This window comes from Alternaria dauci, chromosome 7 (genome assembly GCF_042100115.1).
Source record: "Alternaria dauci strain A2016 chromosome 7, whole genome shotgun sequence".
Classification (NCBI taxonomy): Eukaryota; Fungi; Ascomycota; class Dothideomycetes; order Pleosporales; family Pleosporaceae; genus Alternaria; species Alternaria dauci.
Genome location: NC_091278.1, coordinates 1714322 through 1728122, shown reverse-complemented (window position 1 = coordinate 1728122; position 13801 = coordinate 1714322). Strand labels below are relative to the sequence as shown.

General features: G+C 51.1%; 5 protein-coding genes across 5 annotated transcripts; 3 read left to right on the top strand and 2 right to left on the bottom strand.

Moving 5' to 3' along the window:
• Positions 1-843: 843 nt before the first annotated feature.
• ACET3X_007704 (uncharacterized protein) lies at positions 844-2699 on the top strand (the record flags this gene model as incomplete). Its single annotated transcript, XM_069453879.1, has 4 exons — positions 844-1169; positions 1238-1898; positions 1979-2547; positions 2612-2699. The coding sequence occupies 4 exons, from the start codon at positions 844-846 to the stop codon at positions 2697-2699; spliced, it is 1644 nt and encodes a 547-aa protein (XP_069304867.1).
• Positions 2700-2907: 208 nt separating this feature from the next.
• On the bottom strand, positions 2908-5052 carry ACET3X_007703 (uncharacterized protein; the record flags this gene model as incomplete). The annotated part of the gene is made up of 1 exon (XM_069453878.1): positions 2908-5052. One exon carries the CDS (start codon positions 5050-5052, stop codon positions 2908-2910), a length of 2145 nt encoding a protein of 714 aa, XP_069304866.1.
• A 951-nt stretch (positions 5053-6003) lies between these two features.
• On the top strand, positions 6004-6948 carry ACET3X_007702 (uncharacterized protein; the record flags this gene model as incomplete). Its single annotated transcript, XM_069453877.1, has 4 exons — positions 6004-6148; positions 6205-6690; positions 6748-6797; positions 6853-6948. 4 exons carry the CDS (start codon positions 6004-6006, stop codon positions 6946-6948), a joined length of 777 nt encoding a protein of 258 aa, XP_069304865.1.
• Positions 6949-8924: 1976 nt separating this feature from the next.
• ACET3X_007701 (uncharacterized protein) lies at positions 8925-11927 on the top strand (the record flags this gene model as incomplete). The annotated part of the gene is made up of 9 exons (XM_069453876.1): positions 8925-9069; positions 9118-9139; positions 9199-9213; positions 9257-9295; positions 9349-10252; positions 10300-10349; positions 10508-11271; positions 11323-11738; positions 11790-11927. 9 exons carry the CDS (start codon positions 8925-8927, stop codon positions 11925-11927), a joined length of 2493 nt encoding a protein of 830 aa, XP_069304864.1.
• Positions 11928-12249: 322 nt separating this feature from the next.
• ACET3X_007700 (uncharacterized protein) lies at positions 12250-13442 on the bottom strand (the record flags this gene model as incomplete). Its single annotated transcript, XM_069453875.1, has 4 exons — positions 12250-12764; positions 12825-12851; positions 12916-13351; positions 13413-13442. The coding sequence occupies 4 exons, from the start codon at positions 13440-13442 to the stop codon at positions 12250-12252; spliced, it is 1008 nt and encodes a 335-aa protein (XP_069304863.1).
• Between the last annotated feature and the right edge of the window lie 359 nt (positions 13443-13801).

Sequence of the window (13801 nt, the reverse complement as noted above, 5' to 3'; positions counted from 1 at the left end):
AGCACGCTACGGCAATCCTCTTGCGTCATTTCCTGTCCGCTCACAGGTGACTGTTGCAGATCTCATGCCGACATCCGGACTGTGCCTGACGATGTCATACCGTATATGTGAAAAGTGAAGTATACTTTAGCCTGTTTGAATTTGACTGCTGCAGTGCGTATGCTCAGCTTAATGTTCATGGCCGTGTCTTGTGAAACGCACGCTCGAGCAGCTTTGCGGAATGAAGACAGCTGGAGTTGTATTCCCCTCGAAAGTACGATACTAAGAACTTCGAGCAAGTAACACAACGCTGTAGTCATGTTCCGAGGACTCGTGCAGCCTCGTCCGTCGGGGGTAAAGGCAGTCGTGCAGCCTCGCAGGATTCTACAACCTATCGTGTTTAGCAGGTGAAGCGGCTCGGCCCTTCTGTTACCACATGGTTCAGTTATCTAAAAGCTAGTCACGCAATCTAGTAGGTACCGATCCGTCTGATCTGCTCGTTAGAAATAACTGTACAAGCCACATTGCGGCAGAGACTGTGACATGAACGCTTGGTTAGTCATGTTGTTTTGTCACATCCGTGACCACGAGTCATTGCCTCGCCTTCCACATTGGCATCTGAATCCCGCAGTTTCTCCCGCTAGCCATACAATCATCCGGCCCTAACGCACACCGCGAGAGACCACCAAGGCCGAAGCCACCGTTATCTCGCAGTAGCATGTGCCGAAGCCCTCGGCATTCACGTAAACATGGCGGAGAAACTCTGGTAGTGCCATGCTTGGCCCGCAATCACTGCAGCTGCATAATGGCCAGCGCCATGTCGCGTGCCAAACTCTCTACCTTCTGCTCTACGTGACATTCAGCATGATTGGGACCTCGAGGCTCTGGGTGCCGTTGACGCTTCTGGCTCAGCATGTGTTTGCTGGCGGTAGTCTAGTCTCACGCAATGATACGGAAACGTATGCGACGGGCTTGTTGCATGAGTCGATGGACTGGATGGACATGTACTACGACGACGAAAGAGCATACATTTTCAGCTTGGACGCTGCTGCTCTGACGCACGAGACCAGAGCAAGCGTCTGGTATGCAGCTGGCTTGTTGGCGCGAAACGAAGCCGATGATGTTGAGCAGGCAGTACGGATCGTGAAAAATGTCATCGGAGGGCAATTCAAGAACGAAAGTCAACAATGGTGAGTTTTGCAGCGAAAGGGATTATCCAATGCCTCTTCCAGATATATTCTTACTAACACGATTCAAGGTTTGGCAATTACCAAAAATATCCAGAGGAGCCAACTGTGGCCACTGAACAATATCCAGCTGAGATTTACAACTCGTGGGATCCAAACTGGCGCGGCTTCATCGGCACGACATTTGTCATTATGCTAGAGGAATTCCCTCATCTTCTCCCCCAAGATGTCCAAGACTACATGCTGGAAAGCTTGTTCAACACCACCATCGGAGACAGTTACCGTGTTGGCGGCGTCGACGACGATAATCTCTACCCTGCCTACAGCAACCCTTCCATCATGCGCGCCTTTGTTTCTGGCTACGTCGGTCGCCGCGCCAATGACTCCAACATGACAATCGCAGGCGAAAACTACGCCAAAGAAGTCATCGACCTCTTTGTCCGGGACAACACGCTTTCCGAGTTCAACTCTGGAACCTACGCTGGTGTTTCGCTGTTTGCGCTGACGCTTTGGGCAAAATATATGCCAAGCGACAGCTTGATGGGCGAGTATGGTCCAAGAATGATTCGCGATACTTGGTCCGTACTGGGGGACCTGTATCATGCGGACATGAAGAATGTGGCTGGCCCGTGGGATCGCGCATATGGGTTCGATATGAACAAGTATCTGAGTATCTTGGCGCTGCAAATGTGGACGCTTGTGGGTAAGGAGATGGCGCCTATCAACAAGAAGGTATGCATGGAGCACCGTCTCCATTTTCCTATATCATATCCCCTACGCTTGAGAGTGGGAGAGAGCTGACATCCTTCTAGCCATACGCCATGGGCCACAAGAATGACTTTGCGATTGGCCCTCTAATCGCCATCCTGGCGCCCTACCACAACACGCTAGTTCCAAATACCACACTCTCGTCTCTGTCCAAGTTTCCCGGCACACATACTGTCAGCACCTCGGCATTCTCTCCACCGTACGACTTTGAGCCCCGAAACATTTCGGCTTACCTCTCCCCTAATCTGACTATTGGTGCTGAATCTTTCAACGAGACTGTCGTCGGAGGCCCGGCCAGGAACCAGAACTCGTTCAATCCCGCAGTCGTGCAGTGGCTGAGGCAGGACGGAAGTGTAGGCTGGATGAGTCTGTACGCTCAGAGTATGGCGTTGGATGTCGTGGTCGAAGAGGGAAGTTTGCAGCTTGAGTACCCAGTGGGGAATGCATCAAGTGCGTTTTCTTTCTTAGTGGGCACGAACGGTTGGGATGGTAAGAGGGATGTGGCAGGCTGGGCGGATGTTGAGGGTGTTCAAGTCAACGTTACCGGATCTGTGGATTTGGAACCCGAGGTTACGTTCAACGGGCTGTTCGGCGGAGCTGGCGAGGTTATCAAGTAAGTTTGACCTGGATTCTTTTCCGCAGAGAGAGACAGAAGAACGCATGCTAACCTGATATAGCGACTTTGAGTTCTGGAACTTTACGTATAGGATGCCAGAGGGCAGTGAGGAGATGCCGTGGGTGAGGTTGCACTTTGAAGTTGTGTAGTCGATTCGTCAGGAAGACCAACATGTGCGTATCATGTTGGCGGTCTCATGCTATGGCAGACATTGAGCAAATGAACACGCTTGTGCTAGCGATGTGTCTAGAAGCTGGATGACAGCTGCATTGTGTAAAATTTATCGACGCATGAAGCATCCACTCTCAAACGCTAGGTGTTTTCATGAGCATTGACGTATCGTAAACAAATTAATCATCAACTTCCTCTCCCAAAAGCCAGCTTGGCCTGCCCCTTCTCAACCGCTTCTCCTCTTGCACTTCCCGGTGGTCGTCCCCGTCCTCTAGAAGGCTTCGACCCACTGGCTCCTTTCTTTACGGAGAGTGAAGGGGGATTTCTTTCTTGATGCCGCATCTCCTTTGACAGATCTAGTGCAAAGTGGTAGTCTTCGTGTTCGGCCTTTTCCGCCAGCGGAAGGTGGAGATTACAACGAGAACAGAAATAGGTATCGACAGGTTTTTGCTGGACTGTAGGCCTGGCTCGAGGGACTGGTGTTATTGGGTCCTGATTGTGTGGTGGTGGAGAGGCGGGAGCAGGCTGAGGTTGGGCTGAGGGCGGTGTTCCTGGGGCACAAAAGTCCATATCCGAACTTTGGCGCTCCAACGGTGGTGTTGAAGGTCGCTCTAATTCATGGTTTTGTTGTGCGTGGACTGGGTCGTGATCTTCTCCAGTCTCCTCTACCTCGTCTCCACTTTCATCTCGCGTGGACTCGCCATGTGCTTTCCAAAGTACCGCCCTCGCGGCATCGAAATCTTTCTTCTTCTCGTCTCTTGGACCGAAGAAGTTGGCAATATTTCCTTTCGTCCTTCTTCGCTTTGCAGGTGGCTCGCCTCCACCACTCACGGCTCTACCAGTCGACATCATGGCCCTTGCTTCCTCGCCTCGAACTAAAAAACCGCCGATGCCTTTGTTGTTCGTGATACCGTCTTCGAAGCCTCCGACGCTCAGGGAGAGATTAGCGCAGGGCCAGGCCCTTCCATCAACGACTACCTGAGCTAAGAGATTTTTGGCGAGATCAAATAGTATGGCTTCTGATAGTGGTTTGCCCTGGGGTATCGGCGCTTGTCGACTTCGCGTTTGCGCACCCTGGCGGTGGTGCAGGTTAATGCTCTTGGGTCTTCTCTTGTTCTCCAGCACGCCCTCTTCTACGCATCGTGAAAATATGTCGGCTACGAAGATGCGCAGCCACCGCACACCTTGCTCGAACGAGTTGATGGCGGGTCTGAAGGATTTTGCCGAAAGCATGCTTTTGATCTGAGTCCGGGGATTCACCTCGCTATTATCTTCACCTCTAATAATGGAGTATATCCAACTGCCTGTGTCATCGCCAAGCTTCTTCAATTGATCCAATGGCTGTTCCACAAGGTCCTTGACTTTGTCCGTCCCAAACATTGCGACGACCTCATCTCCTAGTTTGCCTCCTAGCATTCGGATTTTGGTAAACTTCATATCGGAAAGAAAGTGCTTGACAGCGCGGTTCCGGATAACGGTCTGTTGATTCGGCTTCTTGTAACCTGATCCTAGTTTTGACAACATCTTGTTCCTCGCGACTCCCCCAGAGCAAGTGTAACCCAGTGTTTCTTTGATCCGTGTCCGCACATCTCGTACAATCTCGGATGCGATGACCATACACACATCATCCCAATCTGGATCCCTATCTTCTCCATCTTCTTCACCCGTCTCGACAAGCGCGTCGGCCGCCCAGTCCAACACGGTTGTAGGTACTTTTGGGAGTCGTTCTGTCGGGTCGTCGTATGGTGGTGGTCCCCTCAATTCGGGATATCTCTCGAGCAATATCGTGTACACTTGGGCACTTAGATCCATGAAGACCTCATCGATACTTGCTTTCTCCACGCGTTGTTCCTTTTCCGGCAAGGCCTCTTTTATGCACTTCAGAATCTTGCGGCTCTCCATGCGATACGGGTCCAGGCTGACCTTGTGCGTCGCCATGTCCTTGAAGCTGTTTTCATGGTATGCCCATTTCTCGTCGCCCTCCTTCCATGTCGCTACGTGTTGCAGGATCAGATCTGGACATTGCTTCAATGCTTCCGTCGAAGTGACATGTCGGCTTAGTCCAAATGCGCGTGCGGCGTAGTTGATTGCGATGAGGCCCTGCCATTGCTGGACTGCGAGGGGCTTGGAGGGATCGATACCAAGGCGGACGGTTTCGCATTGCGCGTAAAAGGCATCGAGGTCGACGTGCGCGATGACGCGGAGGGGCGTTTGGGGGCTGTACGTCTTGAGCTGGTGTAGCTGCTTGTACGTAAACGCGGACTTTGGTATGCGACGCGGCGAGGTTATCGAGAATTGCGAAGAATCGAAATCCGGCAATGGGGACGACATGGCGGATGGCGACTCGCATCAGTTGGATCAAGCGGTCTTCGACAACGGCAACATGTAGCCCGGTATCGCGTTAGTGGAGCGGCATCCTCAATAGAGGAATGCGATGCAGACGCGACATTTAGAAGGCGCGTGTTCCCGCAGTCCCGTGCATGCGCGTCATTCATCCGCGAGATCGCGCTAGCCGAATCGGACTCGCTGCGTTCATCATCGGTGCAACCTTCTGACCACCTCACCACATCAAGACATCAATAACCAACACATGCGGGTGACAGCATGGGAAGATGTGCTCCCTTTGAGTAGCCCAAGTGTAGAGCGGAACGCTCAGGCATAGTGAAGACTTTCCGCTTAAGTAAGACGAGGTATCATTGAGTTCTCCTACAATACATCAGCTAGAAGAGTGACTACGGAAATTGATGCGTTTTCAGTATGATGGTCAACTCAGATATCTTATGTATTCGAATCGCCTTGGTGTACAAGACATAACAGTATAACTCACGCAGACAGTATACATGTGTATGCAAGGTATTTGCGAGTGATCTAATTTCGACGCGTGCCTGAAGATCAAGCCAGGGCGCGCTTTGGGAGCAGGGTTGCTTTTCAGTGATTGGCCGCGGAACTGCACTTCGAGAGATAGCAGCCGCGAAACAACGGCTGACATGCACGCACATACATGCTCCCACTGCCACGATACACACATCACACTGACGACAGTAAAGACTTGACGTTCCTGAGCGTAAACCACAATCCTGAAAAACGCTTTTGACATGTTGCGCTGCAGTACTAAGACCATTTCCAGAGTCATTGACGTCATGGTGAGCCCTTGATCCAATAGGAACATGCGGCTCAGTCTTCGTGGCAGCCCAAGGGCGAATAGCTAGAGCGTTTCTTTCCATTTCGATGTCTTTTGTCTCTTGACAACTTCTCTGATTTACTACTGAAAAGGTTGCCGTTATGATTGCAAAGATGGATGGCGTCAATGGACATGCGGAATGTGGGGAAGACGACAGGGTACCTGTCTACTCGATCCACAACGTACCCGTCACCGAAGAAAGGAAACCATACATTAATGGCGAAAACTCTCGCCTACAACACACAGGTACGAATACGAGTGTTGCGCCATTACTTCGACTCCATTGTACTAATTGCACATAGCGGTTGCGCGCGCAAATTTCGCCCCGTCAGAGGATTCGCCTCAAGGCAGCACGCAAGACGACTGGGCAAAGAAGCACGCGCATCAAACAGTCCTGCAACAACACTGCGACTTCTTCGACCGAGACCATGATGGTGTTCTTTGGCCACAAGACACTTTCGTCGGTTTCTACCGCCTAGGCTGTGGTCTGTTCTTCTCTGCCTTCGCCGTCTTGGTCATTCATATCAACTTCTCGTATCCCACGTGCTCAGGATGGCTTCCGGATCCTTTCTTTCGTCTCTTCTTGCACAATGTGCACAGGGCAAGGCACGGTAGTGACACTGGGACGTACGACGCTGAAGGAAGGTTTATCCCTTCAAAATTTGAAGAAATTTTTACAAAATATGCCGATGGACGAGACTATCTGACTGTGGGGGACTTGAAAAATGTGTTAAAAGGACAGAGGGATCTCGATGATCCGATTGGAACGTGTGGTTTCATCTTCGAGTGTAAGCTTTGTCCAATCTTGAGCGGTGTGAAATGGGTAGAACGTTAATCTTGAGCAGGGACTGCGACGTATATTACGCTTTGGCCTGAAGATGGTCGAATGATGAAGGTATGTAACACTTCGGATGATTTGTTGGCTTACCCTCGATGCTAATAATAACAAGGAGGACATTCGCGCAGTGTACGATGGCAGCATATTTCAACGAATCGCTGACAAGCGTGAGAGAAAGCTGGAAATGAAGAAGAAGAAAAGCCACTGAGGGCAAGGGCGACGGCGGCAAAACCGAGAATAGCGCTGAATCAAATCCTCATAATAGACATCGATCGATCCCGATATCCTGTGATTCGCAACGGATCCGCATCCGAAACTAGCAGGACTCTAGACCTATCAATACCTGGGTAGTTCCGACTTAGAACTGGGCCGCTGCACCGCGCAAGCCGAGACATCTTCGATGGGCCTATGCAGCTGTTTTGAGATAGCTGTTCGCTGCAGTTTTTTCGATCCAAGCCAAAAAGAGAGGGTCAAAGAACGGAAGATATTTCCCATTACAGATGCCGGCTGTGTGCTTGCGAACGTCGACATTCTATTGGCTCGGGAGCACTTCCCGGCTGCGGACAACGTGCACATAAGAATTTGCCACGATGGTCCAGAAGATTACTGGCGTGCAAGGCCGCGCATAGTGATTGGCCGCCGGTAGATAGATCACCCGTTTGGTTGAACAAAGTTCAAGCGGTTCTTAAGTGAGTAGGAATGAGCAGATGCAACAAGCGCACAGTGGCGGTCCACAGCACTGACGACCAAAGTCACAATTGGCGTTGTGTTAAGTATGTTATATGTTGTATGTTGTATTTGATGTGGATTATAGACATCGTTTCATTTTTTTTCTCCGCTGTCAAGACGCGATGCTTCGCCATGTCTTCGGTGCTTTATCTTGCGGAGTTGATTCGGCAGTATCGTCTGGGGGCTTACAATAAGATCGGCAACGCATATAGTAATCGGTTCTTGCAATGGCTATGTCATTGAGGATGCGATCTTATGGAAGCAGGACCAGAGACGGAATTTGTGAAGAAAGTAGTCCTTGAGAGGGTGGTCAGGAAAGACATCGTCATGGCTTACCGAGGACTATCTGGAGGACCACAGGGAGCATGGGGACACTCTCAGATCATTCATACAGGCGTTAGGATTGGGCACGTAGTAGATGGCGTGGTATGCCTGCTCTTGGACTTCAGTGTCATGGTGAACAGTCTTATGCGACAGGGCCTTGTACAGCCTCGAGGTCACATACGGATTGTCAGTACCGTCAAACAGCGGTATCATGTCAGAAAGATAGGGCAGGATGAACTGGCAAGACGCGTCCGGGACCCACATGAGCCAGAGGCAGAGGCAGCCATACTCGAGGAAGCGTAGGTAGAACCGTGTGCCATGATGACGCTGGTCAAGTGTCTTATAAGCGACAACTACAGGCTGGGGGCACAGATGAGCGAAGGCATACTCGAGTGTACGTCTGGCATCTGCAGAGTGTATCTGGCCATGGTATCTGCGCCTGGTAGCGACGTGTTGGACCCGAGGCTGAGTGTAGTTGCACAGCGTGTGCTACTTGCAACACTCTAGGAGTTGGGCACATTCGGTCGAGCACTCCACATGTTAGATGATGTGCAGATTCGAGTGGGGTTTACTTGGTAGCTCGCGCATAATCAGCAAAGGCCTTACCTTTCCAAGTGATGCGGCTGCGGCAAGCCTCGCATGCTCATGGCAGAATGCTGCCGAAGAAAGGCCGGACGCTGGCCAAGAAGACTGCAGAGGGGCAAGTTCTGGTCCATGGACAGTGGCTCGCGTGCCAGACACGGGTAGATCTGCGTTCTGCAATCTGCTGCTATATGTGGGTGGTCCAGCGCTCTAGGTGTTCTTATCGCCTACGAGCCTGCCCAGGTGTCCACCTGTACACAACGCGACGTCGCCATCTCGCCGCCCGTAGGCCACACAAAGGCGCTCATTAGGCTGAGACCTAAATGCGCGCGCCTTCCTCGTCTCGGAAACCTCCCGGTAGTGTCATATATCGCCGCATAAGAGACACTGGGCACTGCAATGCTCTGTTCCACCACCACGACACATTTCCCTAGTTCCTCTCTTGTGCGGTCAGACTGATACGGTGCCCGTGTACGACCTGAGCCAGGTCGCGACGTCAGCGCCTTGTAAGTGCTCTTCCTAGCACTGCCATTACTGCAAGCAGAGGGCATGAATCACAACCGCTATCCGCCGGAGGGCTCCAACTCCAGGGAGCCAAAGGTGGCCATACCAAGAATACCCGGGCAGAATTACCATCTGCCGCCCGCCACACGAGCCCCTCGAGTTCGTGGCGAAGTAGTGAGCAAAGCCGCAAGTAAAGGCCTTTGACTATTTAAATTGGGCCGGCGCTAACTTCCGCTAGTGTACCCAGTGTCGCAAAAGAAGTGGGCCTGAACTCTTGTCTGTACCTCGCCCAGCTCCAGCTTGCTGACTCTATCTCCAGAGGTGAAATGCTCTGGTACTCGTCCGCGTTGCGACAATTGTGACAAACACCACTATAGTTGTCACTACGATCTGGAGCGCAAGGACCGCCTCAAAGGGTCGGTCCATGTCATTGTCTATCTGCTCTACTTATTCGTCTGACAAGTAAAAGGGCGCAGCGCAAATTGCATACATTAACCGAGCTCTTGCTCGATGTCAGCAGTCAGCTCGATGATGCGAGCAAGAAGAAGATCGAGGAAACGTTGGCATCCTTCGAAGATGACACTCCCCCTCCTCTACCAACCCCTGCGCTGTTGCGTAGTAAGCGGGCAAGAAGAGCCTCATCATCTCATGCCAATGACGACGCTCCGAGCACTACCTCTGCAGACGGCGGCGAAGCCAACGTCTCTGTTTCTGTTGGTTCGAACGAAGACCTGGATTTTGTCCAGGAGGACATTTTGCGCATCGAACAGGCAGATAACACGGGCTATATGGGCCGCAACTCGCAAGTTCAGTGGCTCCGAGCCCTTGGAACCAAGATTGAACATCCCGAAGGCGAGTCCCCCGATATCCCATATGGGCCACCTGGGGCCGACGGCGATGCCTTCAACCAGCGTGCTGAAGCACTCCGAGAGCGTCAACACCACAGCGGCGACCAGCAACCTCCCGACAATGACCAGTTCCCTGGCTGCTACTTCTATCTTGACAAATCCAACATCGACATTGATATTGGTGACCCACATGTAATACCTTCTGCTGATACGGCCGAACGTCTTTTCGAGTACTACAAAGTGATCGTACACAGTCCGTTTCCAATCCTAGGTGACATTTTCGAACATCAGCTGCACACGTTCTTCAGGGGAGATCGAAGCAGTGCTGCATCGGTCGCATGTCCGAAGTGGAAAGCTGTCATGAATCTCGTTTTGGCCATCGGTACACGCTACTCACATCTCATCAGTGCAGAGTGGCGGGCCGATGACCACGACCATCTAGTGTACATGTGGAGAGCAGTACATCTTTTGCAGCTCCAGTCCATCAACACCTTAGTCGCGCAACCGGATCAAACAGTGATACAGGTGGGTTCCTTTCGGAATTGTAACGAGAAGCTCTGACATCGGTCTAGGCGTTTGGGCTTCTCTCTCTATACTATCTGACAATTGGACATGTCAGCAGGTATGTCTCGCCCCAGCCACACAGTAGAAATCACCCTCAAGGTATTCGTCTTGTTTTATAACAGCGAACGCCAACATGACATACAGCAAATACCTTTAGGGTATACAAAAGCCCAATGAATTGTACGATATGTGCGCGTGCTGACGGTGAGTTTACAGAGCTTGGTACATGATCGGTATCGCCCTCCGCCATGCACAAGCTGCGGGTCTGCACCTTAGACACGAGGATCCTTCCATGTCTCCCCAGAGGCGGAAGACCCTGAACCAGATCTGGTGGTCACTTTACTCCATTGAATGTGTCATCACCTCAATAACAGGGCGTCCTTGCACTGTAAGTGCCATAGACTGTACAGTACCGCCACCGGGCACGAAAGGAACTGAAATGGAGACGATGTCACGTGAGACGACCACTTCTCCTGCAGTAACTCGGGTTTCCGAATCCTCTGCTGGTGAACCGGCACCCAATGCGAGCGTGGACCCGTTCTATGTAGCCTACGTTAGGCTCGATATTCTTATGAACAAGATCCTATCTGGTCTGTACTCTGCACAGAAGTCTGCCAAGTCATGGAAGGCTGCGCAGAAAGAGATTGCGTCGCTATCTGACGAATTGGAAACTTGGGCTTTGCATTCTCTGTCTCAAGGTTCAGTAGCGGCAACTGCCGCTGCGTCAGGGCACGATCTGAGTCGAGAGCAGCTGTTACTGTATCTATACTACCACAGCGCTAAAATCTGCATCACTCGGCCCTGTATATGCCGGCTGGACCTGCGCATAAAGGGGCAGAGCGCAGAATCGATTCGGTTCAACCAGAAAACCGCAGAGGCCTGCATAGGCGCAGCTTTGGATATCACCTCCATGTTGCCAGACCCCCCAAACCTTGCGTGGTATTACAGGAATGGTCCGTGGTGGTGTGCTGTTCATATGAGTACGTCTCTAAGATCCTGTAGTAACCGATACAGCTAATCACCATGCGTAGTCATGCAAGCACTTACAGTCTTACTTCTTGAGCTGTCGCTGGATGGCATCCACTTGACAATCGAAAAGTCACATATCACATCCTGCGTCGACAAGCTTATAAGGTGGCTAAGTTCGATGAAGTCGGTTGACGCGATTAGCGAGAGGGCATACAACGTTGTGGCTAAGGTATTGAGCAAGCAGAGTAAACAAGACGCGGCCCATCGGCAACTACCCCAACCACAGCCGACTGATCAGCACCAAAAACAACACCATACACAGGACACAACCGCGGACTTGCAGCAGCAACATCCGTCGTACAGTCAACCTCTTGCATTGCAACAGTTGGATGTCGTTTGGCCAGCCGCTGATCCATTTAACAGCAACGACTCCTACACGCAATCCAATACAGGCAACTTTTATCACAGCGACATCTCCGTAAGTGAAAACCTAAACGATCCTAATGCTGAGTTGATGGGTTTTGGACAGCCACTGAACCTTTTCTATGGAAATCCTTACGAGGCGACTTTCGATCAATGGGAATGGGATCCGGCGGCGTTTGAAGATCTCGATCTGGGACAGCAACAGAGACTGGGTGGAGACCGAAGTGATTATCAAGGGCACTAGTTCGGTGGTAGCTAAGTGGTGTTTTATATTGCCAAAAATATAATGTATAAAAGGAATGTAGACATGGAACGTTTCATAGCAGTCATTCCAGGCGGTAAAAATATAGATAGCGGTATTGCTGAACGGTCAGCACTAGCAGTCGCATTGTTCGTCTGTGCAACATGAAACAATCATACAGTTTAGTGTACGAATTTGTTCTCCATGAGATCTACTGTTTCTCTCAATTTTAATGAATGTAATCCCGCTTTGTTGTTTCCGCCCCAAGCACAGATATGCCGATGGTATCACAAGTCTGAGCGACATGCTAACAGCGGTGCGCAATTTATATTTCGCAAGCTTCCACAGTGAACATACCCTGGACAACTTGACACTCATTCCCATATCGCTCCAGCGCATCCTTTACTGCGTCTTCCACCTGCATGATCTTCACCCCAACGATCTCATTCTGAAAAGTCTGACCAAGATGTTTCGCCTTGTCCTCACTTTCATCAAACTGGTTACATATCGCCAGTCCCTTGATTGCTTTGCCCATTTGTGCTTTTCCTTCTTCTTGTTCACCGCCTTCCTTCCACTTCTCCAGCACGACCAAAGCATGTCGGTGAATCTTCTGCACATCGACATGCTCCACGCTGAAAGTCGTACCAAGAAGCTTTTCCAGTGTGCGCAGTAACACGTTTTGCGTGAGGTGTGGGAAAGGACAGATGAGAATGGGCCGATTGATGATAGAAAGGGGATTGCGGAGCATATTTCCAGCAGCGAGACCGATTATGGCAAGAGGGGTCCAGTGCAAGGGCTCGTTTCCGGTGCCGTAGATACGAGCGTGGCGATTGGGCATGTCTGGCACGGAAGGTGAGCAGAGTGAAATAGTAGGTCAGATAGATGGATCGAATGACTTACCGAAGCCTGCGGGTCCCTTCATGAGCCCTGTATTAGATGTGTTAGTATCATTCTTGCAAACAGAAAGGCCTTCATGTCCAAGAGAACATACACATATCAAAAAACGGTCCTCCGTTCAAGCTTGCCCACGCCATCTTTTTTTCCCGCCCCAGCTCCTCTAAATACTCCCGAATCCTGCACTTGGCGCCTACAAAAGCTTCTGGCAATCTTGTAAACTCCTTGCGTGTAACATCTCCAACAAACTCATTGGCGAAGAAGAATTTGACGCCTACAGCAACCGCTGCGTCGATAATGAGCTTGGACGGCTCGTATTGCGTGGCACTACCCGTGACGCAGTTCAATACTGCATCTTGACCCTGAAACGCGGCTAGTAGAGAAGAGAAGGATGTGTAATCCACGGTTCGGTGGGCAATGGTTGTAGAAGGTGGTGTGTAGGACGATGTTGAGCGCGTGATGGCTGTGATGGTGAATCGCGGCCCGTCTTTGCGGAGTTCGGTGATGATGGTGTTGCCTACGTTTCCTCCTGGCTGCGGTTGGGCTGGCGTTAACTCTGAGAGGCTTGCAGACCGTCTAGATGAGTAGACATACCCCAAGGACTGCTATGCGTTTGAGCTCCATGTTTGATGTTCGTTTGTGATGACTATTGCTCGGATGGAAGATACGGATCACTAGCGATGAACTCGAATGCTACATTGTCATGGAACAAGACGAGCTTATATGTTCATTCACCTGGGCAGGATTGAAGTGCTCGCTCATTAGGCGCTTCAACAGAATTCCACGCATACACACATCTTCTGTTTCGTGAGTTTCTGCCCTTCGCTTGCAGCCAGGCTGAAGCAGGCAGCACATGTTCATGTTTGCCTTGCTGCCTAACATACTGGAAGGCGTTCGGTGGGAGTCTGGAAGCCGGATCTGGCTCGGCTCGGGAGATGACAGATCGCCGATGCGCCGAAATGACGCTTGCTCCTTTCGGCCAT